Genomic DNA, 26,555 nt, shown 5'->3' on the forward strand with positions numbered 1-26,555 from the left:
ATGCAATAATATGAACCCCCCCCCCAAATGCAGATAGTATGGTAAATTGTGCATAAACATGCATTACATTAGGGAAAATAACATACAAAGTATGTTGTATTATGGAAATTTGCTGTGGCGATGTATATAGAGCTGTTGCTAGTCGGGCGGTATATAAGCTTAATTAAATAAATAAATAAATAAATAAATAAATATATTAGGAGAAATTCACACTAAAACTTTGATTAATTTTCATGCGGTCTTTTTTTTTCTAAAAAAAAGTCGCAGACTGATGTAGGAGAACCAAATATAAGACTGGAAAATTAAGAAACAGAGAGAAACTGAAATTGACAGAATTGCTCACATCTAGTGTAGCTGAAGGGGTCGGTGTGATGGTGTGGTGGCCTCTGCTAAGAAGACAGTTAAAGGATGATGTTGTTTTTACCAGCAAATAGTATTCATTTGGAAAGGAAAGGCTAGCTCAGCCAACCATTCTGGGATTGTTTACTGCATATCATGTCACCCATTCAATTAAAAATTCCCTCTTGCAGCTTAAAGGATCATGGGGAACATTTGGTTTCAGAGGATGCTTGCCCTCAAACATGCTTTCTCCAAGCCCAATGACAACATAACCACTACCATCTCACTCAAAGGGTCCTTTAAACCAGTTATGAGTAACCTGTGGCCTTCCAGATGTTGTTAGACCTCATATCCCATCATCACCAGCCACCATGATGAATGTTGACCATGATGGGAGTTGTAGCCGAACAATATCTGGAGGACCTCACAAGTTCCACTGTGAGGGAGATTGCTGCCCTCTCATAACTCAACAGACGGGGAGGGGGATGAATTGACCTTGCACAGTTCTTCTGAGCTCCATCCCATCCCTTCTTCACCAGTGAGATTTTCCCAGCTATGCACTCACACTTGCAACCTAAAGGATATTTCTGGGGAGAATCTGGCTTTTGAGACTCACTCTACATGACTACTCACAACTTCCTTAGAGCAGAATATGATCTTTTAAAAAAGTGAAGGCTCCTGTTAAGAACATGGTCAGCTCTTAACAGTCCTTCATACTCCTTTCTCCCTTCCACACCTTTATGGCACATCCCTGCTGACTTTTCTCTTGCTTTGGAAGCAGGCTGAGTAATTGATTTGGGAGAGGGAGCTGTGTCATAATTGTAAAGCCTTTTACGCAGAAACACTGGGCCCTGAGCTGCAATCTGTTTGATCGATTATGTTTATTTAGAGGTGGGGAAAGTGCTCCTGCTGTGGTGGAATGGAAGGGTCTCTTTGCATGTGACTCGGCAATCTAGTCTGCTAAAAGCTGGAGCAAGGATAGTAGAATGGAGGGATGAGAGCATTTGTGTAAGACTTTCTTGAGTGTTCTATAAGGAATAGCCACACGCGGGGCCAGACCAAAACTCCATATAAGTCAGTATCATGTCTCCGATGCATCCATACACAGGAAATTTCATCAGCACTAAATGGTTTATTATTGGCAAACCATATTTGCTGCTGATTTTATAAACTATGATTTCATAGAATCTGATATTTAAATTGTTCCTTGAAAGTTTCAGGGGAGCCATTTTATTCTGTTATGGTTGATTTGCTCCTATTTTAATAGGTAAGCAGCCTTGGTGGATTTTTTTTTTAAATTTGGAAAGGCAGCATCTATATTTTTTAAAGTAAATAAATAAAAGTAAAACAGTTCCCCCCTCGTCTTAAGGTAGTTACAGTGATGTGTGAGGTGCTGCAGAGTCACTTTGGAATGAGCCTGTTAATCCATTTAACCCACCACTGTTTATTTTGATAGTAGCAATCCGCTATTGGGGTCCAATGGAGCCCTGCAAAATCCTAGCGGGAAATAAAGTTATGATTTGATTTCATGTCCGGTTTAACATTTTAAAAGAAGAAGAAGAAAGAGATTTTATTGGTATTGCATTGCAAAAACATAGTTTAGCAGAACAATACAAATCTGCTTTGCACCGGCCTGGGGGTTGGATTGGGTAGAGGCATCCCTGTGCCCAACTGTGCTGGCCTCCAGGGATGGACCAATTGGCCATGCTGGCTGGGGCTAATGAGAGAGTCAAACAACATCTGGAATGCCACAGGTTTCCTATCCCTGTTCTATAGACTATGGATGGACATATTACAAAGGAAACTCAGTTGGTGGTGAGAAAGAGCAGAACAGTGGAGACTGGTGGCTCCGATGTCAGTAGGGCAGTGAATCCACTCCAGGTTTTAGTCTGAACTTTCAAGGAGCTAGCCAAGGTTCTTTCAGATTCACTGCTTCACTGACATCGGAGCCACCAATCTCCACTGGAACAGAGCAACAGAGCCCTACTGCATCCAAAGTTCTACCGCCTCCCAGACAAGGTGGGTGGTGGTGCAAAGGGTTTGGACCATTTTTTGCTGTGCCAGCTCCAGGGTTCATGCAACCGAGGGGGTTAAGAATTGGGAGCCTCAGGAGATCCATGGGGTTTGGATCCCATAGATCCAAAGTCTCTGGTGTTCCACCCACGTAATGTCCTCATAATCCTCAATTTGCGGCTTTCCGCTGGTTACTGCCAGCAGAAGATCCACCAACAGTAGCTTCCTGTCCACTTGTGCCTCTGCTGCAATGGAGCACCCCACTTCCCACTGAACCCAATTGTATCCCCCCACCCTAGCAATAAACATCAGGGTGTTAAGATTGCAGGCTTACAGAGCAATTGTCAGACATGGAAGCTGGAGTAATTTATGCTGGTTTAAGTTAAGGCAGCTTCAGGTATGCCAAACCCCATTCAGAGCGGGGCTACTGAGCTGGCCCAAAGCCTGGCAGAGGGAAAATAAGTCTGTGAAACAGAGTTTGTCTTACACTGGTGTAAAATCAGATGGGTTTCCAGGTCACATGACTGAGCTGAATTGAGTTAGGATCCAGTGCAAGTCCCTGCCACTTGGTCGCACCCCTATCACTCCCCTGGAATGACTTTTTTCAGGGCTTACGCCAGCATAAGTTACACCAGTGTCAGCTCAGCTGGCTGAGCCCACTGAACTGAGTGGAGCAAATTAAGCCAGCATGTCTCCAGCTGAGCCAGGATCAGCGGGTTACATAGACATAGGGCTCATCCACAGGGTGATTTAGTATGTGGCTGGTGTTCTTGCCTCCCTTTGTAATTCACATGATTCACATGATGTTGCAGGCAAGCAGAAGTGAGATAGCAGTTTTCCTCTTTAAATCTGTATTAACCCAATCCAATTATAATGCAAAAAGGAAAGGAAAAACCGTCTCAGCTTCGTTGTGCTCCTCTGTGTAGGTGCTTTGCTTCGATGTTGTTTTAGTGGGTGGGCCCTCTTATGCCCCATTGCCGGCTCCCTCTCTCTCTGCTGCTTGCAAAAGCTGTGGTAGCCTCTGCCTACTTTGCCTTCCACTCACTCCCCCCAGTCTAATCAGTTTCATACAGTTTCATGTCAATTGCACCCAACCGCTCTCCCTCTACAGCAGGGAGAGGTGTGCAATTGATAAGAAACAATGAAACTGACCAAAAAAACCCTCCTCTTCTCCATTAGCAATATCAATACTCCATAGGGAGTAAACATGTAAAATTGGGGTCGGGGCCAAAAGGAAACAGCGATACTAAACCTTTACAGAGGAAGACCAACTAGTGTGAATGGAAAACAGTGGATTGGAAGGTAGGACGTGTGGACCTTGCAATTCTATTGTGATGGCAAGTGTGAGTGAGCCTATAGTCTGGCTGAGCTGTAAACCAGTTGGCTGAGCCAGAGATCTACCAGATCCTAACTTACTCATCCCAGTGGATCTTGGGTTTGGATTGTGCCCTTAGTCTATTTCCTCCCATGTCACTTTCTTGTGTGTTCACCTTTAAGTCCAGCCCATATGATTTCTGCAGTAATCTTCACATTTTTAAAAAAAAGGATAAGAATTTTTTATTTTTAAAGATTTTCCCTCAAACTAAACAAACATTTCTAAAAGTAGTCTCTCTCTAAATATGCATTTTAAGTGCATTTCAATTATTTTTATTTTTTATTTTATTCAATGATTATTTATTAGTAGGAGTAGGAATAGTCATCATTGTAGTAGGAGTATTTAACAAAATGTATATACCGCTTACTATAGCAAAAGACCTGTAAGTGGTTTAAAAAGGTAAAGGTGTCCCCGCACTTATAGTGCTAGTCGTTTCCAACTCAGGACATTTACTAGGCAGACCGTATATATGGGGTGGTTTTTGCCCCGGCCTTTCTTTACCCCCCAGCATATGCCGGGTACTCATTTTTCCGACCACGGATGGATGGAAGGCTGAGTGGACCTCAACCCCTTTTACCGGAGATTTGACTTCCTCCTTCCGTTGGAATCGAACTCAGGCCGTGAGCAGAGCTTCGGCTGCGTTACCGCCCCTTACCACTCTGCGCCACGGAGGGTCTTTGTAAGTGGTTTACAATAGTCTAAAATATTCTTTAAAAACACCAGTTAAAACAAACATTAAAAACATGTTACATTAAAATTAATCATTAATTTCAAAACAGGTATCCTTACTAAAATTATGTGTCAAAATTGCTTGTTAAAATCACATGACTGGCTAGGCTTGCTGGAACAAAAAGGTTTTTAGCAGGTGCTGAAAACAGTACAGCAAAGGCACCTGCGCAAGATCAATTGCAGAGAGTTCCAAAGTGTAGGTGCTGCCACACTGAAGGATCAATCCCTTGCAAATGCTGAACGAACATGAAGTGGTACTGAGAATTGTATTGGAACATCTAGGAAGTGAAAAAGCTGGTGGGTAACTTTTTAGGATCCACACAGTAGTCGGGACGGTAGCAATAATGTCAGTTTGTACTGGAATTCACAAAGATAAAATTCCTCAAGAATATCTACTATGACTAAGTTTAATTCTGAAACACCTTGTGCAAAAAGAGATTTAAAAAAAAAAAAAAAGAAATATTTTTCTCTCCCTTTGGCAGATCCACCATAACTGTTTGGCATCCTAGTGCTACATTATGTTGCACTTTCCCCTTTCATTTTTGGGAACAGTAGATATTTCTTGCAACCCCTCCTACAAATCCAGCCTTTAATGTGGAAATACAATTATAACAGTGCTGTGGTTTCGAGGCCAGAGTGGAATGTAGTCCTTTCCAGGCATGGATTTTTGGCTTCCCCACTCTTGGGCAATTTTCGCCTTCTTTTAGCATCCAGGCTTTGAAATGCAGCCAGGAGGCAATCTTTTGATTGACAAGTGCTCAAGGCTTCTGTGTAAACATTTCATGCTTGATTACAGTCATCTGCAGTGCATTTTGGTGGGTGCCTATGCTGCCTTGCTCAGTGGTTGCCAAGTTCTTTGTTGTTGCTGGTGCAGTTGTACTTGCAGCAAAATGTGTCAGCAGCACGCCAATCAGCGTTAAAGAGGAGTGTGTTTGCCACGGAGAAGAGTCTTCTAGCATGCTTCCTAGTCCTTTGCTGCTGATTGGAGCCCATCAGAGTGGAAGGAGGGGAGTCAGCTAATGAGAAGACTCTTCTCAGTAGCTAACACTCTCCCCTTCCATGCTTACTGGCTCCTAGGGACGTCTGTTGTTGTGGAAGAAGGCATTAACAAGGATCTCATTCTCAACCCCATAGCAAAACAAGGGGGGAGGGGTGTGGTTTTGACTATCATAAAGGGACCCTGCACTTCTGAATTTGCCACTACACTACTGCTGGTACCTGATTGGCAGTGGCTGTCCAGGATTTCAGACAGCAATCGCTCACAGCCCTACCTGGAGACACCAGCGATTGAGCCTGGGGCCCTTCTGCATGCAAAGCAGATGCTCTGCCACAACTATAGTGCTTCCTCTCTTTATAGCCACAAAACAACCTTAAAAAGGTGGGAGAGGGAAAGCCCCTATGGCCACCAGTATGCAGTGCCTCATCCTGAAAAACTGGTAAATACTTTTAGCCTACCCTCTGAAACTGCCCTCCAGATGCGTGAACCCTAAATTTCATTTTTGAGCCATTTTCTAGCTTGACGTTTGGCTTGATGCTCCTTCTTTCGTCCAGGATAGCAGCACCTCCACTTTGCCTTTTCAAACATCCGATGTTTAGGTTCTTGCATTTTTTTTCCAAGGAGGGAAGAATCAAGTCTAATTTTTCATAACAACCCCCCCCCTTTTTTTTTGTGATCTAACAATGCCTCAGAAGCAAATGTGCTCAGTGGCTGAACACTCCAGAGCAACAGTTTTGCAGACTCTTTTGCTCAGGTTTGTAAGGGGATTAATTACCTGCAGTTTTCAAGATCTCGGAGTGCCAGCAAGGGGTGCTGACCCTTTCCTTTGAAAGGCTGCTCCCAAGGGGGCAGCATCGTAATAGCCTTCGTGGCGCAGCTTGCACACGGTTCTAGATAAATGTTGGGAACTGGCAATGATTCATTTTGAAAAGCATGCAGCTCGCTTCCCCTGCTCTCTCCCTCCCCCAAATCTGTGTCATTCTTACCTACGAAGGAATGATAACATTGTAATTAGAACACTGTAATTAAAACAGAAATGATAACGATGTAATTTAAACTGCCACCATGACAGACAGCAGCAAAATGCTTAAGGAAGGCCGTGCTGTCACCGCTGCCCTGAATTTTGTCACATAAGAAGAGCCCTTCTAGATCAGGCCAAAGGCCAGCCAGATGTCTACAAAGGAAGCCTGGAAGGAGGACCTGAGTGCAACAGCACTCTCTCCACAAAATTAGTAGGGCCAGTGCCAGGCGTGGCTGGGCCCTTGGGCACCAGCCTGCTCCAGGCCCGCAGCGCCATATTCCTCAACACCCACTCCCGGTACAGGTGGTGCAGGGGTTAAGTAGGCCTGCTTGCCCCCTCCTTCTTGCATTAGTGTGCACGCCCCGCATGCCGCACATGCATGTCTGCCATCACCCAAGATGGCGGCGGGGGCATCAACCCCTTAGGGATGCCCCAACCCCATCTTGGGTGATGGCAGGCATGCAAAGCCAGTGTGCAGAGTGTGCACATTGACATACTAACGGAACAGGTAGATGAAGTAGGTGCCCACACCGCCTGTATTGGGGGGTGCCTCGGAGCTCCCACTCTGCGGTCTGTGGCAGCGTTGGGTCGCATGACTCAATGCTGTTGCAGATTGCAGAGTGGGCGCTCCACCCTCCCACCATGAGGAGGAGCTCCTTAGGGCCCCCCTGGGCCACAGGCCCCCTTGCCAGGGCCCAACTTAACCGCCTGCTTGCACTGAGCCTGAAAATTTTCTACTACCATGATGAAGAGTGCTGAAATTATTATTTTGCTATTTTGTTCAATGCTAGCGGAAAATGTATTGAACCAAGCAATGTCCCAATGTATTGCTGTCTAAAAAGCCTTCCTCCTCCTCCTCCATGTCTTGGGTAGAATAGTGATCAAATCCTTATTAAGATTATTACAGGGCTCCTTTGCAAATATTATTCGATAATGTTCTACTTTACGGGGGAATGTTCTGTTGGGGCCCCCTTGGGCAAGATATCTTTACTGGGTCCCCATCCATGAGTTGGCCCATCTCCTCCTCACCATTGTCACCACTGCCCCTTCACTGTTCCTCTTCCTCTGAGCTCAACCCACACAGCCACCCCAAAAGAGAGAGGGCAAGGCGAGTGGATGGAGATGGTGGCTCCGTCTCCTTGATAATGTCACTGTTCCCTGGGTCTGAGAGGCTAGGCAAATGTACAGGGCCAGGGCTAGGGTCAAGGGGTAGTGTGACTTGCCAGCAGCTCCCCTCAGGAACGTATGCCTTGTCAGGGCCCAACAACATGACATCAGCCCCAGTTGAAGTCCTCAACTATGGCCATATTGTAAACTGAGGTCCCCATGGAATTCTATCACAGGCCTTCAAAGAGCAGTCTGCAATTTAGCAGAGTTAAGGATTTTCTCTCTGTGTCTTTAGGATGTTTTTGAAAATAGCGTCGAAGATAAGCAATTTAAGTAAGGGAAGGGATGTTTTGCAGCGACGCAATAAGCTTGGGCTGTTGAAGCGGTGCACTTTAAAAGCACCTTCTGCCAAGCTCTGTAGCAAATGGGAATCAGTAATACAACACGTAAAATTCTCAGGGCAGAATCTGCTCTTCTCTCTAAAACCCACTGGTGTTTTTATTTCAAGGCTGAGTGCCCCACTTCCCCAAAGCTTTGCTTTTAAACAGTCAAGCACTTTATCTGTTATGTTTTAAGTTGTTAAACAGTCATCCTTGTGCAGTTGAGGCTAGTGGTGGCTGGCGTCCATTGGGACTGGGAGGGTGAAAGTTAGGAAGCCCAGACTATAGGTGGAACCAGAGCCAATGACAGGCAGAGCCAACTAATTCTAGGTTTGTCTTCTCTTCTGAGCTCTACACAGGCAGCACTGAGACTGAGGGGGAGGAAGCTGACAGACAGTGCAACCCAGGGCCGTCACCAAGCATGACTGGGCCCTTGGGCACCAGCCTGCCCCAGGTGTGCGGCTCCTGCCTCTTCCACCTACCTCTCTCCTGTGTTTTGCTGCTGTGCACACTGTGTGTGCAGGGCTGCCATCAACCAAGATGGGGACGGAGGCTTCTCTAAGGGGCTGATGTCCTGTTGCCATCTTGATTGATGGCACGCATGCATGGTAAGCTACATGTGTACACGTGCCTGCCATTAACCAAGATGGTGGTAGGGGCATCAGCCCCTTAGAGAAGTCTCCACCGCCACCTTGGTTGATGGTAGCCCTGTGCACGCATCATGCGCAGCAGCAGAACACAGGAGAGAGGTAGGTGGAGCAAGTGAATGGACAGGTGGCCTGGAAGCTCACAGAAGGGGAGCGCTACTCTCCCACTCTGACGACAGGCCCTTTAGGAGCCCCTCTGAGTCGCAGGGACCCTCGGCCAGAGCCCGACGTGGCCATCCTTTGGAGCTGACCCTGGTGCAACCCCTTGGATGTGACTGACTAGCCTCCATTGGTTGAGGCCAATCTTTCTATAACAGATGATGTTTTCTTTTTCCCCTCCCTTCATTGTCTTTTTCTTTAGGGTAATTCTGGCCTGGGTTTCAGCATTGCTGGAGGAACAGACAACCCACACATTGGGGATGATCCTGGGATATTTATTACTAAGATTATACCAGGAGGAGCTGCAGCAGAGGATGGAAGACTCAGGTAAATGGATGCATCCCCGCCCCCCAAATGTATGTCCAGCCTTTCTTGGGGTCTGACTCTGTACTGGGAAATACCTGGTGCTGTCACAGGCAAGGAGGTTGAAATGGCCAGAGGCAGAGGATGTGGTCAAAGTTAGGCTTATAGTCAGGATCCAGAGGAGACGGATGGGAACTGGGAAGCAAGGCAAGGTAGTCTGCATGGTGACTGCTCTTGGGCCAAACTCTTTCTGAAGTTATTTTGTTGTTATTGATTTTTTAATTGCAATTTCATTAAGAAAAAAAGAAAGAAAATCCTGTCAGCTCACATTAACAGGACATTTGAAAATCAAACATCCATTTTAGTTTATGCCTATAGCTCAATATATGCTGCCCAAATGTCCAAATAAGTATCTGGATTAGGGTTGCCAGGTTCATGGCCTGAGACTGATCCTGTATCTTTAGGAGAAGAGGAAGTCAGCCAAGTGCAGGTGTTCTTGCAACCCTGTAATGGGAAAAACCACATGGTGGAATTCTCCCTTCCCCCTGCACAACTTTTAAAGATACGGAAGACCTCTTGGTTGCCAGGCCCGGCCTCCCCATATGATCCCCATATGATAGGAATATAATTTATAAATTACATGGACATCTGCAAAGTTCAAGGTGTTTGCCAATGCAAAGTAAATAAGGACAGCAACTTCAGACGAAAAATAAAATATCGCTGGACATGCCCACATCATATGCCTGAACTCTTTGTGAAGTTAGTCATGCATTCCCACTCTTAAGTGCATACTTTTTTTTTAGGATGAGATGGCATGGGGGCTGATCCAGTGTGGGACCCTAGCCACTGGGGGTGGGGGTGATTCCCTTCAGCATAAAAGATTGCCAGGGCAGTACAGAAACAGTTTGCTCTCTGGGCAGTTTACAAGAATTAAAAACATTAAAAACAAATATACAAATTTAAAAACACATTTTTAAAAAAGCAATTTAAAAACACATGCTAAAATGCCTGGGAGAAGAGGAAAGTCTTGACCTGGCACCGAAAAGACAACAGTGTTAGCACCAGGCGCACCTCGTCAGAAAGATCATTCCATAATTTGGGGGCCACCACTGAGAAGGCCCTCTCCCTTGTTGCCAGACTACCAGATTCCCTCCAAGTAGGCACCCAGAGGAGGGCCTTGGATGTTGAGCGTAGTGGACGGTTGGGTTCGGGAGAGGCGTTCCATCAGGCATTGTGGTCCTAAGCCGTGTAAGGCTTCATAGGTTAAAACCAGCACCTTGAATCGAGCTTGGAAACAGGCAGCCAATGCAAGTGGGCCAGAATTGGTGTTATATATTCGAACCGTCTGGTCCCTGTTACCAGTCTGGCTGCTGCATTTTGCACAAGCTGCAGCTTCCGAACCATCTTCAAAGGCAGCCCCACATAGAGTGCATTGCAGTAATCTAACTTGGAGGTTACCAGAGCATGGACAACTGAAGCCAGGTTATCCCTGTCCAGATAGGGCATACCTGGGCCACCAACCAAAGTTGGTAGAAGGCACTCCGTGCCACCGAGGCTACCTGAGCCTCAAGTGACAGAGATGGTTCTAGGAGAACCCCCAAGCTACGAATCTGCTCCTTCAGGGGAAGTGCAACCCCATCCAGGACAGGTTGGACATCCACCATCCGGTCAGAAGAACCACCCACTAGCAGCATCTCAGTCTTGTCTGGATTGAGCCTCAGTTTATTAGCCCTCATCCAGTCCATTGTCTCAGCCAGGCACCGGTTCAGCACATTGACAGCCTCACCTGAAGAAGATGAAAAGGAGAAATAGAGCTGTGTGTCATTAGCATACTGATGGCAACACACTCCAAAGCTCCGGATGACCGCACCCAACGGTTTCAGGTAGATGTTGAACAGCATGAGGGACAGAACTGACCCCTGCGGAACCCCATACTGGAGAGTCCAGGGTGCCGAGCAATGTTCCGCAAGCACCACCTTCTGGAGGCAACCTGCCAAGTAGGAGTGGAACCACTGCCATGCAGTACCTCCCACTCCCAACTCAGCCAGTCTCCCCAGAAGGATACCATGGTCGATGGTATCAAAAGCTGCTGAGAGATCAAGGAGAATCACCAGAGTCACACTCCCCCTGTCTCTCTCCCAACAAAGGTCATCATACAGGGCAACCAAGGCTGTTTCCGTGCCAAAACCAGGCCTGAAACCCGACTGAAATGGATCCAGATAATCGGTCTCATCCAAGAGGCAGGGCAGTACAGAAACAGTTCATTAAAATACAACACAACAGTATCGTATAAGGGCAAAAAGCAAAGCAAAAGCCCCAAATAGCAATCCAATAGGTGGGTTTGGGGTTTGCTCCCTTCTGTGGGGCTAATCCCGGTCAGGGACTTCCGGGAAGGGTGACTTCGCTTGTGCCTGCTTTTGAGATGGGCTCCCGCCTCAAAAGAAGCTTATTCAGATATAAATCAGTCAGAACATTTTTTTTTTGACTGATGAAATTTCTCCCGGGCAGGGAGAAACGTAGAGATCAACCTCAAAAGCCTGTTTTTGTTGGGAGGACTGGATTTCATTAATTTATGAGAAAAGGTCCAGCCAGCAATGCCGGACGGACTTCCGAACAAGCTCTATCTGATTAATGCGATACGTTTATCTTTTCTTCAAAGAGAAAACGGACTAACAGGCAAGCACCCTTCTTTCTATTATTTTTTTTACTTGGTTTAAATTGTTGCAGCAAAAAGAGATTTGTCAAATGAATCAGCTTTAAAGAACTTCTGGGTGAGCTATAACTCTTCTCTGTTATTCACGAAATTAACAGCTTATCTCTGTTTCTATTGCAAAAAGCTGTCCTGGAAGTGCATTCTAAAGATATAAACAGAAGAGGGATTTCTATTCCGAGGAACATTATATTGTCTGGGACTATTCTCTTTTTGGTCTATTTTATTTTGACGAATCTGCTTCTTCACGACGCCACTAACTGTTTTGATGCTGGGAACTAAATTTGTTTTGTATTCTTGAACATAGAGAGATAAGGCAGGCTGCTCTGTTTATACTGTGATGTCATCAAGCCTGGAATATTAACCCAATTGTTGCTGAAATAAGAAGTGGTTCTTCTTTATTTTTGTTTTGTTTTGTTTTCGTGGTTTTAAAAATGGCAATCAAGAAAGTGGCTGAGAATCTGGAAGTAATTATGTTTCAGAAAATAATGGATGAGATTGAGATAACGAAACAAACCCTGCGACAGGGCAGTAAGGAGCTGAAAATTGAACTGAGCAAAATGACGCAGGAGCTTAAAGAAATAGGGGATCCTGTGAGAGAGGAGAATGAGATCAGAGATGAGAAAAGAAAAAATAAAGGGAAGATACAAGCCTTGGAGATTGGAACAAATGTGGAATTGGAATAAGATCTGGAGTTTATGGATATTAGAAATAAAATCTACTGTTTGGAATTTAACGTTATCTCTGAAGAAATTAATGAAGATATTAGAGATAAAGTTATCAATGGCTTGGATAATCTTCTGGACTGGAATGACGTGATGGAGCTTGATATAGAGAAAATATATGGAATTAACTGCAGCCATGTGACAATGGAAAAACTCTCAAGAGATGAGCCAGTGCATTTTGTAAAAAAGAACAGAGATATGACTTTACAACAATATTTCAGCAACTTATTCAGAATTGATGGCAAGAAAATATTTGGGATAGAGGAAATTCCCATCAGACTCTTATTATATGACTATGGTTATGACAGCAAGATTATTATGGAATACTGATAATGGAAGATTGGACACTGAAATTACTGGACTTAACAGGACTATTGAAGATGGAAGATGGAATTAATATGGATAATGGAATAATGGCTATTGAAATTGTTGGACCTAACAGATTTTGATGAGATGGATTAATCGATATGTTTATTTGGACTATGGTTATGACAATAAGATTATTATTATTATTAACGAGATGGATTAATCGACATGTTTATTAGGAGAAAAATTGATAGATATATTTCTTAAAGAATTGAAACCTCTCTTTGACTTTTTGTGGAAAGAATAAAGTAATGTTTATGAGATTTGATGATTAATTAAGATAACCACTGGAGGAAAGTGATTTTATAATATAATTTAAGAGACAGGATTGTTATATATTGTAGACCTATAACTGATTTGATCTGCGACAAATGGGAAGTCAACATTTTATTTTTTTGTTTAATCATTTTTGTTTTGTTTTGTTTTTTGTCTTTGAATGTTTTATGATTTTGTTTTGTATGTTTTATGAAAATTTGAATAAAAATTATTGTAAAAAAAAAAAGGAGTTTTGGGCTGCAGTGTCACCAATATGCGGATGACACTCAGCTCTACCTCTCATTTAAGTCCTCACCAGAGTTGGCTGTGAATACCATGTCCAAGTGCCTGGAATCCGTAAGTGGATGGATGGGAGAGAATAGGCTGAAACTAAACCCCGACAAGACCGAGGTGTTGCTTGTGGGAGACAAAAGAAGGTTAGGAATTACAGACCTGGTGCTTAATGGGGTGAGATTACCCCTGAAGGACCAGGTCCGCAGCCTCGGGGTCATTCTTGACTCCCAGCTGTCCATGGAGGCTTAGGTTTTGGCGGTGAGCCGGGCAGCTTGGTATCAATTACATCTGATACGGAGGCTGCGACCCTACCTTCCTGTTCATCTGCTCCCGCGAGTGATACATGCCCTGGTCTCCTCCCGCTTAGACTACTGCAATGCGCTCTACGTGGGGTTACCCTTGAAAACGGTCCAGAAGTTACAGCTGGTACAGAATGTGGCGGCGCACTTGATTAGGCACAGCCGTCGCTGTGATCATATCACTACAGTGTTAATAGATTTTCACTGGCTACCAGTTGTCTACCGGGCCCAATTCAAGGTGTTGGTGCTGACCTTTAAAACCCTATACAGTTTCGGCCCAGTTTATCTGAAGGAGCACCTCCAGAATCACCAACTATGCTGCCTAACGAGATCAGCCTCACAAGACCTTCTCTCGGTCCCACCGGTTAAAACAGCTAGGCTGGTGCGGACCAGAGAGAGGGCATTTTCGATTGTGGCCCCCACCCTCTGGAATTCCCTTCCTTATGACCTTCGACATGCTCCCTCCCTGATAGGTTTCCGTCGAGCCTTAAAGACCTGGCTATTCAGGCAGGCCTATAGGATTGGGGTGGATTATACGGCCTTATACGGCGCGGGACCACGATATCTGTCGGAACACCTCTCCCGATACGAACTGGCTCGTACACTACGGTCTACTACGAAGGCCCTCCTCCAGGTCCCGACACATAGGGAGGCCCGGAGGGTGGTGACGAGATCTAGGGCCTTCTCAGTGGCGGCCCCCGAATTGTGGAACAGTCTCCCCGAGGAGGTACGCTTGGCGCCGACACTATCATCTTTTCGGCGCCAAGGTAAAACCTTTCTCTTCTCTGAGGCATTTTAATCTTAGTTAAATGTTTGTAACTTGGTTTTAGATTGTGTAGTTTTTATATGCTTGTTGTATCAGATTCTGTAATTTTATTGTATTTTATGTTAACTACCCAGAGAGCTATTGCTAGTCGGGCAGTATATAAGTTTAAGAAATAAATAAATAAATTAGTTTTATGTACGATTTGAAGGCTGGTTTTAGATGTTTTTATGGTTGTTGATATGTATGCTGTATTTTATATTATTGTACGTCGCCTAGAGTGTCCGTTAACTCAGACAGATAGGCGACTCAAAAATAAAATTTAATAATAATAATAATTATTATTATTTATTTATTAAATTTATATCCCACCCTTCCTCCCAGAAGGAGCCCAGGGTGGCAAACAAAAACACTAAAAGCACTTTAAACGTCTTAAAAACAAAAGGCTTTAAAACTTATTAAAACATCTTTAAAAACATATTAAAACAATCTTAAAAACTTCTTTAAAAGACAACTTTAAAACAACGTGGGGTACTTGAATGTAGTAATCTGGAAGAGGGTGTGGCTGGCTGGCTGGAATCCTAGTCAAGAGCACGCCACACAGCAACATTTTGTTGCAGATCCCACTTGTAGAATAACCAAATATAAGTTAGAAATTGATTTTTTTTAAAAATCCTTGAACACACTTTTTTATCCTTGACTTAGGGCCAGTTTACATTTTGTACCAGCTATAATGAAGTCATTTTGAATGAGGGGTGTGCACCAACCACAAGATTTGCTTAACCATTTTTCCCTTTTGACCGCAATGTATGAAATTTGCAGATGTCATAGACTCCCCAGAGTGGATTACGCCCAACAAATTGCAAGCAAATTGGACTAGGAACCTTTGTGCTGAGCACATTTAAAATATTTTTTTAAAAAAGATGGAACTTCTATAACAATTTTGTTTGGATGCAACTTACAGGCAAGGTTGCCCATTCTAAAGGCATGAATTTTGCCAAATTCAGGATAGTTGCAGTGATTTTGCCATAAAGTCAGCCATTACAGTTTTTTAGTCAACTTGTTTCGCCACCCTCTCTCCATTATCTCGCCCTGGTATTGCTTTTAATAATAAAAAAAAAGCTTATTGGTGGAATGCTTGTTTTGTGCGTTGAATTTCTCAGGGTCAGTCCTTGACATCTCCAATAGAAAGTGGACTGTAGGGTGCAAGGCTGCGATTGACCAGCTAGCTGACGGTAGATGGCAGCTAGCTGATGGCAGACTGAGGTTGGTGGGGCAATGCCCCATTTGCCCTAATGGGTCAGTTTTCACTGCAGCCAAAGATACAAGAGCATACAACAGCCTAGGAATACCTTATTGCTCAAGCATTAACTGGAACAGGAATATCTCTTATACACCTTTCTGTTCAGAGAGATTAAATGGTTATCCTGAGCGTGCAGAGCCTATCCAGGGCCTGACGGTTCTTCACTGAGAAGTCTACATTTTAAAGGTCTGCTCTCCACAGATCCCACTCCCTTGAGCCCCCTTGAGGCCCTGCCAACCTCTGGTTCAGCACTCTGAGGAGCACTTTGATGTATTTATTGAGACAGGGATTCCCTGTGAACCTTGACTGTAGAAACCAGTGGTCCCCAAATTTTTATTCCATAGAATCCAAATTGCAGTACAATAAAACACAATGTAAGAAATGAAAGAAGCAATAAAAAGGCAATAAAAAGCAACATGAATATTTAATGCCACCTTTCATCTTCAACCGCAAATCCACAATCATCTCATGGACCACCTGAATGAACCCTGTGGACCACTAGTGGTCTGTGGACCCCACTTTGGAAACCCCTGGTATAAACAAGTTTAATGTCAGATGCTGAAGGTATTCAGGAAGAGAAGGAATGAAAGAACAGAAATATGAGTTCCTTTTACTGACTACGAGGGCAAAAAGAAAGGGTGACTCTACCTCCATCAGATATGGTTATCAACGTGCAATTTAAGGAAGAAACATTTGGCCCAATATAATGGATGCCTCAAGTGTATATTTATGAAGCCTTTGGATTAATTTTCATTACAGATTCATGCACAGTGATCTGGACATTTTCAAAAGTTTTCCCTTATGAACTTGGGAAATGCTGAGTTGGTGCCAGGATCATTTATTTTCAGTTAGCAGCAAAAGTTATAATGTCCAAATAGCAGAAAGAAGGCTAAGACTGGGGAGGGCAGCTTTAACTAGAAAAGGTCCTCAAATGCAAAGATGTATCACTGAACACCAAAGTCAGGATCGTTCAGACCATGGTATTCCTGCTGTCTATGGACGGATGTGAAAGTTGGACTGTGAAAAAGGTGGATAAGAGAAAAATCAACTCATTTGAAATGTGGTGTTGGAGGAGAGCTTTGCACATACCATGGGCCGCGAAAAAGACAAATAATTGGGTGTTAGAACAAATTAACCAGAACTATCACTAGAAGCTAAAATGATGAAACTGAGGTTATCATACTTTGGACACATCATGAGAAGACATGATTCACTAGAAAAGACAATAATGCTGGGAAAAACAGAAGGGAGTAGAAAAGAGGAAGGCCAAGCAAGAGATGGATTGATTCCATAAAGGAAGCCACAGACCTGAATTTACAAGATCTGAACAGGGTGGTTCATAACATGCTATTGGAGGCCGCTGATTCATAGGGTCACCATAAGTTGAAATCGACATGAAGGCATAGAACAACAACAAAATTTATTTTATTTTATAAAAGACCTCAAGTGCTTTCTTAGAAAACTATCAGGCTCTGATTTTGGCAGATCCCAAAGGAAAGGCAACACCACCAGTGAGGAGCACTCATGATGTTCAGCAATAGTAGGGAATTGCAAGTTTCCCACCCAGAAAGGGCACAGTTCCATGTTGGATTAGACACTCAAACCAGGGGTATGAAACTACATTTTTTAAGTCGTAATTGACTTAAAGGCACATAACACACATACCTTGGTGCCTTGCCTCCCCCCATCTCCCTCCCAGGAGGCAACAGCGACTGACCCGTTGGAAAGGTACCATCACAGCTCCACCTCACACAGTGAGGTGATGCTTTCACTCACCTGGAAATGACTCTTCTGGACCTAAGCCAGAGAACATTCCCAGACCTTGCTACGCGATAGCTTTTTTAACTGGAGATACTATGGATTCTTCTACATGCTGATAATGTGCTGTGCCTCTCATCTACAGTGTATTGCTTCACCAAGCCAGTCTCACCATAAACTGCTATGGATGTGGTTGACCCATTGTCTCCCATAGAAAGGACTCTTGGGGAGGCAATGGATCGAGCTATAGCAGCACAGGAGAATGGCTTTGCAAAGCCATGGGCTGTAGCTCAGGGGAACAGAACATGATCCAGAATATTTTGGACCTTCTAATTTAGAGAAAACAGGTGATGTGATAGAATTTATTTATTTATTTATTACATTTATATACCGCCCCATAGCCGAAGCTCTCTGGGCGGTTTACAGCAATTAAAAACATTAAAAACAAATGTACAAATTTTAAAACACACACAAAAAATTTAAAAACACAATTTTGAAAAATGCAAAAACAATTTAAAAACACATGCTAAAATGCCTGGGAGAAGACGAAAGTTGTTGTAGGTGTTTAATCGACCTCCACCACTGAATTTACTTATAGGTTTTAAGGCAGACTTCAGCATTGCACTTCACAAAGCAGGTAACAGATGAGTTTGTCTCAGAGCTTCCTTACTAAATTGGATTTCCCTGTAGTCTTACATCAGGTAAACTGTTGAATGCAATCGTGTCACTGGCCATTAGATTAAACTGGTTGATTTTAAACAGCTCTTTCATTTTTTCCTGATCACCTTTGGGGATGAGGAATGCCTTTCCCATCTCTCCAGGTCCTTCTTGGCTTCTTGACATAACAGCCGTTAGAGCAGGCAGCAGGGACCTCTCTTTCTTGTCATTGCATTTGTTACATTCACTGAAGTACAAGAGCAGAAAGACACCCACAAGCACCCACATCAGAGAAGTAGATAAATCTCCTCATTCTGTTTTTTAGTTAGTAGTAGTAACGATGGGTACTGCTTCAATGATGTATCCAAGCCAAAGATGCCAGCATAGACCCAAAGTTGAGAACATCCCACTGCAAAGAGACAGCTCGCCTTCCTACCGGTCCTCTGAGGAAAGATTTGAAGCTGGTTTCCCCCTCCCCCTACCAAAAAGAATTCCCCCCCCAATTCAAAAGGTCACGCTTGCCAGAGGAAAACCCCCCGCGCTGGTCTCCCCAAGGCCAAAGGAGGCTTCTTCATCTTGCAGACTCCCGTTTTTCCTCCTCTGGGATGGCAGTGGAGGAGGGAGCGTGCCATTACCACCTTAGAGTCTCTCGGTGGTGGTACCAATGTATAAAAGTGTATAAAATTATGCATGGCATGGAAAAAGTGGATAGAAAAAAGTTTTTCTCCCTCTCTCACAACAGTAGGACTCGTGGGCATCCAGTGTAGCTGAACACTGGAAGATTCAGGGCAGAGCATAGATAAACTGTGGGATGAGCTGCAAGAAGCAGAGATAGCCACCAACTTGGAAGACTTTAAAAGAGAATTAGAATCTTCATGGAGGATAAGGCTATCACTAGCCATGATAGCTACACTCAGGCAATATGTTCCTGAATACCAGTTGCTGGAAACCACGGGAGGGGAGAATGCTCTTGTATTCAGGTCCTGCTTATTGGCTTCCCATAATGGGCAACTGGTTGCCCACTGTGAGAACAGAATCCTCAACTAGATGGCCCATTGGCCTGATCAGCATGCTGTTCTTATGCTCTTCTGACTCTTTTCCTGTTTGCGCCGACAGCAACAAACAAGTGTTCTCCATCTTCCTTGCATAAGCTCTCCCAGTGTTTTCATGTTGTTCTTCCTGAAACTAAACATTCTTTCCCGCCCCCTTTTTTTGGCTAAGTGTTCTTGCTGTACCCTAATTTAAATCTGTTGGAAGTCTGCAAAGACCGTCTTGCCTTGTAGTTTGCAGCAATCTGCGATCGCTCTCACTGTTAAGTGTTCCTGCTGTACAGCATGCTGCAATTTGGCATGTTTTGTTTTGACAAATGCACCAATGAAGGGTGTGGCTTTCTTTTGGGTTTTTTGCATGTTTGAACAAGAGGTTGCAAAGTGAGTTTTCTCAGTTCACTTCTCCACCGTTGTCAGGTTGAAATTCCTCTCGCTTCAGAGTGATTAGGTTTCTCCCCACTTATTTTTTTAAAAATGGGTGGAATTTAGGCTGGCGGACTTGTTGTGACTCATGAATTTGTTAGTGTGGTTGTCAAGTACAGAGAGAGAGAAAGATGAAAGCTGCTTGCAACATTCCAACTTTGGAATAGGCCTTTTAGGAGGTATGTGTTGCAACAGGTTTTCCTGAATAAGCACAAATCGCTTTGGGTAGTTTGCGAGCGACTTTTCTGAGGCTTGGATTAACAGGTGGCAGGGCACTGTGAAGGCTCCTTTTCTTCAATTCCATTCCATTCTTAAATGAAAAGTGAGGTTCATCTCCTCCTTCAATTCTGCTTAAAGGGGACCGGTGTTCTGTCTCTGTGAGGCTTTATAACTTGGGTTGTCCACCTGCCATACGGAAACTCTTCTCAGGGATTTAAGTATTTTGCATTCTCCAGAGAACCGAGAGCACCTGCTTATACCAAGAGGAGGAGTAAGTAGAGGCCGCTGTCAAGTTTTTTGGTCTTTCTTCATTGATTCCTTCTCCCCTTGCCTGCTAGCACATGGGAAGGAGTGGCAGGGATCAGCCATCACATCCTGCTGACATCTTTATTTCTGTCTGTCACTGCTTATTCGTTCTTTACACTTGCTGGAGCTATCTGCACAGTACTGCATCTTTTTCCTCTCCCTTGGAGTACAGCTTGCTCATGTCTACTGATTTCGTGCTGATTGCTGGTACTTATATGCCTGTTTCACTTACCTACTTCATTGACACTTACCTGCCAACTTCACTGACCTAGTACACTAACACAAACACCTTTTTTAGGCCGCAAGAACTGCAAAATTCCTGGTTGCCTGCCTGCTTACCTAATAAAAAATCTGCTTGCACGACAGGACTTTTGGTTTCTTTTCTCTCCCCTGCACCCTCCCATCTTTCCCAGAGGGACCCCCAACCCTCTGAGGAGCAGAGTTTGGGGACTGCATGAGGGTCTGCAAAAGGGAGGAGAGGAAGGAGAGGCCCCGTTGTGTGAGGGGACACCTGCTCATGCTATGTTTGAGATCTCACCCTATATGGGGATTTTTTCAGAAATCCAGGAGTAAGATATGATATTAGGCAACAGAAATGCAGATGTGTAACATCTAACTGTTAAAATCTGCTTTTGGAGAATAAGGACAAAGTGAGCAACATTTTATTAACTCTTGGAGCACAGTCCAGTGAGATGTTCTCCTGCAGAAAGCCCATTGGAATGAATGAGACCTAGGTAGCTGCTATATTCCCAGGCTATATTATTTGCCCATCTAGCCTAGGATTGTCTACTCTGACTGGCAGCTGGTCTCCAAAGTCACAGTCAGGTTTTCTTTCCCTATCGCCTCGTCCTTCATGTTAAAGAGGCCTAACTGGCCTCAACCAGTATTTGGGCATTTAGTGTTTCCAGTCCCATGCTGTGGAATAGTCTTCCAGCAGAGATTCAGGTGGCATCATTGCTTTTGTCTTTCAAGTGTCTCTTAAAGTTTTTTTATGCTGACAGGCCAATGCAAGGTTTTTTTTAAAAAGTCTCTTGAGTAGCCAATAATTTTTAATGATTGTTTTGTATTGCTTTTAAATCCTTTTACAATGCCGTACATTGCCCTGATGTTTTGCAAGAGCATGGCATATAAATACTTTTAGAAATAAATATGTAAAATACCTGATCATTTTGATTTTATTTTTAGATGGCAATGCTAGGGATCGAACATAGGACCTTCTGCACGCAAAACATGTACTTTACCACTAAGCTAGAGTCCCTCTCTCCCAAAACTCCTGAAGATGTGCAGTTCTACCAGTCTCTGTGCAAAAGGCTGGCTCAGTTTGTCTTTGCACACAATCATGCTTTGTCTTTGTTTTCTTTCGTCAGACTCTTGAGGGCCTATGGTTTCATCAGCCCCAGTGTCCTGATCCCTGCCGGCCATTGCTCTTTGTCTCTTATGAATTTGGTTTTTTTCCCCTTTCTCTGATCCTTCTCACATGTCCTCTAGGTTCCAAAATGGAAACTGAAATGGTTTATTTGTTTTCTCCTCTCATGCTTGTGTAGTCCCTCTTAGTTTGTGTTAATACCCAGATTACACTTTGGTTCAGCCAATTCAGGTTTTGGGGATGCAGCATCTTAAGGAAAGAAGGAGCCGAGTCTGGTCGTGGTAACAAAGCTTGAGCCAGTGCCAATGCCAAGCACCAGCTTAAAATACTTTATGGAGAGGAAGGCCAACACGCTCCCCAAACCCCTCAAACCTAGAATATACAGTGAGCAGTAGTGTAGTAGCAGATTCAGAAGTGCAGGGTCCCTTCATGATAGTTACAGCCATGCTTCTTCATAGCCACGCCCTCTTCTAAGATTATACAACCTTCTAAGATTATAGAATAATCTGGCCAGTCCTGAATACCACTTTCTGCTTCACTATCACTGTCACCATTTGATGGTCCTTTTTCACTGTCAGAGATATTGCTTGACGTCTGCTCATTTATCACCTGCTGCTACCAAACTGCTTGATGATGTAGATGGGATGTTGTCATCAGGATTCATTGCCTCTTCCTCTGCAATTACAGAATTCTCACTCTCCACAACTTGGCTTTTTGACGCAAGAACTAATAGAAACTCCTTTGACTCTGATGGGCTCCAATAAGTGAGAAACAAGGAAGCAAGTTAGAAGGCTCTTCTTAGTGACTAACACACTCCCCTTTCATGCTGATTGGCTCATAAGGTGCTATAGGGACCCTGCTGGGACCCTGCTCTCAGAAAAGTAAAGGGAGTAAGACCCCCTGAGACGCTGGACGACTGCACCCCTGACAATGAGAGTCTCAAACACACACACATACAGGGATGGGGGAGAAATTCTATTCAGTTGGCATTTAAAGGCAAACCTAACTAATTTGCACTTTCCTAAACAATATACAAATGGGAATGCAGCCAACCTTTGAAATTTGCATTTCTCTGAATTTTGCAATGCGGTTCTCCAACCAAGTAATGTGTACAAATATACATACACTATTTTTTTATTATATTACATGTAACAGGATTCATATACTACTTAATTGTCTAAGTGGTTCTCTAAGAGTAAAGTGTGCATGAAGGTGCATATATTAGTGAAAATAACATTAAGATGCATTACATTAGAGGAAACTGCTTTGCAAAAATGTGACTGTTAGGAAAAATTGCATGCATATGTGCATGGGCAGTATTCAGCTAACATCTTGCACTAGCGCAATGGGGTTCCCCCCGTCTCCTCCCCCAGTGCACACCCCAGGCCATCCCCAAATCTGCTCTGGAGGATCGGGGGGGGGAAACCCAGAACAGATTTAGGGGCGATGTGTGGGAAGGAGATGGGGAGGTCATTTTGTCATGCAAGGAAAAATGTTTGCACTGATGGAATGATTGCCTTTTTGCTACGTTGAATACAAACCTGTATTAGGAGAAATTCTCTGATGAATTTTCATGAGGATTTTTTGTTAAAAAAAAATTGAAAACTGATGTGGAAATGTGGAGAACCGAACTTAAGATTGGAGAAATGAGAAACTGAAAGAAACCAAAACGGACAGATTTGCCCATCCCTAATTATACGCAGAGCTTGGAAAAGTTACTTTTTTGAACTACAGCTCCCATCAGCCCAATCCAGTGGCCACGCTGGCTGGGGCTGATGGGAGCTGTAGTTCAAAAAAGTAACTTTTCCAAGCTCTGATTATACGTTAGGGGTGGGATCTGTTGGTTCGTGCTGGTTCGAAAGCATTCTGTCAGACTAACAGGCTGGTATCCATTTGAGTTTGTTCTTTGTCCGCAAGCTGCTGCTTTTACTGATCCGGGTTTTTTCCCCGCATTGCAAAAAATATTGATGTTAATATTTTTTATTTTACATGGAAATATCAATAAATTGAAGACAATATCAATAAACTGAAATATTGATAAACAATTGCTAATAATATCAATATTTTGACACTTTTTAAAAAAAAAATCTGTTTCCAAAAATAGGTGCAGAAAATCACTACATCAAAATCCGATTTGCAACAATAGCAATAAACAAATTAATGGAAAATTTGGTACCAAATCTCAATTGGGAGGAATTATAGCACGACCCTATTATACATACACACATTTGTAGGTAGATGGATAGCTGAGCGATGCACAAGGGTTGCTTAGACATTGTAACCAGAGTATTTTTTATTTTGGCCCCTTAATCTGTTGACTAGAGGTGCTTTTCACCGTATTTTTCTTAACTGTATAAGTGCATGCCCCGGTCCAAACAACCTGATATGCTGTGTACCCTGGATCCACACTTGCACAGTCAATTCACCATTCAGCATGTGCCCTGAAATGTGTTTGGCAACTGAAAGTGTTTATTTCTAAAAAACCACTAGTCATGTGTGTTTTGTTGTCTTTCAGTACATCTTGTTGTTATGTGTAGAACAAGGATATAAGAAGGTAGCAATTTCTGTTCCGACTGTATTTGTTACTATCAGCACTGTTTCTGTTCTGCTGCAGTTCGGTTTCCTTCAAATACTACGTTATTCCCCTTGCAGCCTGCTGTTTAGCACTTATTTAACTTACATTCATTTAACTTACGTAACTTACATTCATGTAAAGGAAACATCAAACCAATGTTTTAAAAAGTCATTAATTACACATCATTTACAGACAACAAAAATGTGACAAACAAACCCTGATTGCATTTGTTGGACCGATTTCCATTCTGCATCACAGATGAGCATGTGAACTGCAGTAATTTCCAGTTCCTTTTCCATTTTTGTTGAAATTCTCCAAAATCCCTCATATACAAGCTTTTTTTTTTTTTGCAATTGAAGTGTCTATTTAAGTTAGGCCGTCAAGCTGTATTTACTGATTTTTTTTAATATATATATCTTGCATTGTGTCATTGGGCCTAGAAATTGTTGCTACTTTTTGTGAATAATCATATGTTGTGTAAAATTTACAGTTTTCTTGCTGGCCCTGACTTGTCATAATCTTTGTTGGTGCTGAGTTTGCCAGGAATGATTCCTCTTTGTTTTGATTCTGGTTATACAGTACTACAGACAGGGACAGGGGCAACCTGTTACATGGGTAAGCTGTTTTCTGTAGCCTCCATATTCGGGATGGATAGGGATGGACAAATTAATATCTTTCCTTTTCGTCTGGGTTCACACACAACTATGTCCTGCCTGGCGCTGACACTGCTATCATTTTGGTGCCAGGCCACTTTCCTCTACTTCAAGTTATTTGATTTTTAAATTTTCTCACCTGCTGCTTGATGGTTTTTGTTAGTTTGCGATCATGCTGATGTACTTGAGGAATGGGGAGGGGTTAGGCATTGGAAAGTAGCGTGTGATCACATTTTTATTATGTTTCTAAATTAGTATGCAATCGCTGGTTTATTATGTTCTAGTGTATGTAATTTTTACATTTACTTCTTTGTATGGTTGCAAGTCACCTTGAGACCTCTATCCATCCATTCATTCATTCATAAAAGTATTTATGTACTCCCCCCTCATAAAATATCAGCGGTATGTACACAATAAAACATAAAACACAATTTAAAACAGTACAAAATAATCATTAAAATGACTGGGTAATCAAGACAGTTTTAAACAGCTGCATAGGCCTGTCAGCATAAAAAGGCCTTCATGAGATGCCTTAGTCTCCAAAGGGAGGATGCCAGCTAAATCTCTGCTGGAAGAGTATTTCACAACATGGGTAATATCTAGGCCAGTGACACTAAATTCTAGCTGGAGCCATTTGGGCCTCTGTAACTTGGGGAACATATAACAGTTGCACCTCTGGATTATCTCAGTGAGCGAGCTGGGATATAAAGGCTCAGGCGATCCTTAAGATATCCTGGACCCAAGTTATTAGGGCTTTGTATATTAACACAAGATCCTTTATGGTATAAGGTGACAAATAAATAAAAGGTTGTTTCTGGCAGACATTAGATCCATTTGGGAGCTCCCGAGGGGATCTGCAGTGCAGCTTGCATTTAGCATCATTTGAAGTTGGCGCTGAATACAAGCCATGCAAAAATCCAGGCACTGGTGTTAGCAACAGGTGTCTAAAACAATCAGGCCAAATGGCTATTGAAGGGGGCAGAATGAGAGCACACTTTCTAGGATCTGACTCCAAAATGTTGCACTCACACACACACCAAAAAATGCACTCTTGGATTTAGGTGTACAGCAAAATATGTGAAGTACAAATGCTTGCAAATGTGATTCATATAGGTATCCTCATCAGGAGTGTACACTCGGTGGCAACCCTGGGTTTGCCCCACATAGCACATGGAACTGTCCTGTATCCTTAAGACAAAGAGGTCAGCAAATTCCTGAGACTTGAGCCAAAGGTGGTTGAGCCTGAACAGCAGCTCTTGAGATGGAGAGTGATGATTAGCAGTCACTCTTCAGTGACAAAATTGCTGTTTGGGACAGCTGTGGTAAGATGGGAAGATTAAGGGGGGGAATATGGATACCACACCTTCAGTCCTCCACCTGCACCTCTAGCTTTAGAGCTGAGTATATCATGAGTCACTCTGCAGAACTGAAATTCCTTTGTCAATAAAAAAGAAAAGGTGTCTTGTCTTGTGTAGTGTGTGTATTTCTGTTACTGAGTCTCATTATCTTCTGAACAGGAGTGGAAGTACATTCTGAAAGCTGCTGCTGCTGCTGTTCTGTGTGCATCTGTAATGTCTGCCATCTAAGATTTATTTTTAATCATGCGTTGTTCATTCGGAAACGAACCCTCCATTCCTGCTCCCCGCTCCATCTGAGCACAATAAAATAATTATACTGCAGCAAGTGTTTCACTAGGAAATCTTGTTTACAGTGAAGGGCTGTAGCTCAGTGGTAGAGCATTTGCTTTGCATGCAAAAGGTCCCA

The 26,555-nt window shown here is 43.3% G+C and overlaps 1 protein-coding gene across 9 annotated transcripts in view; it reads left to right on the plus strand.

The window, feature by feature from the left end:
- DLG2 (discs large MAGUK scaffold protein 2) overlaps positions 1 to 26,555 on the plus strand; it is a 1,398,326-nt gene that overhangs the window by 1,001,469 nt on the left and 370,302 nt on the right. For all 9 annotated transcript variants that reach the window (XM_061628927.1, XM_061628928.1, XM_061628929.1 and 6 more), the window contains one exon: positions 8,970 to 9,094. In XM_061628927.1, coding sequence (XP_061484911.1) covers positions 8,970 to 9,094 — 125 coding nt within the window. The remainder of the gene's footprint in view (positions 1 to 8,969; positions 9,095 to 26,555) is intronic.

Source organism: Rhineura floridana, chromosome 5 (assembly GCF_030035675.1).
Source record: "Rhineura floridana isolate rRhiFlo1 chromosome 5, rRhiFlo1.hap2, whole genome shotgun sequence".
Classification (NCBI taxonomy): domain Eukaryota; kingdom Metazoa; phylum Chordata; class Lepidosauria; order Squamata; family Rhineuridae; genus Rhineura; species Rhineura floridana.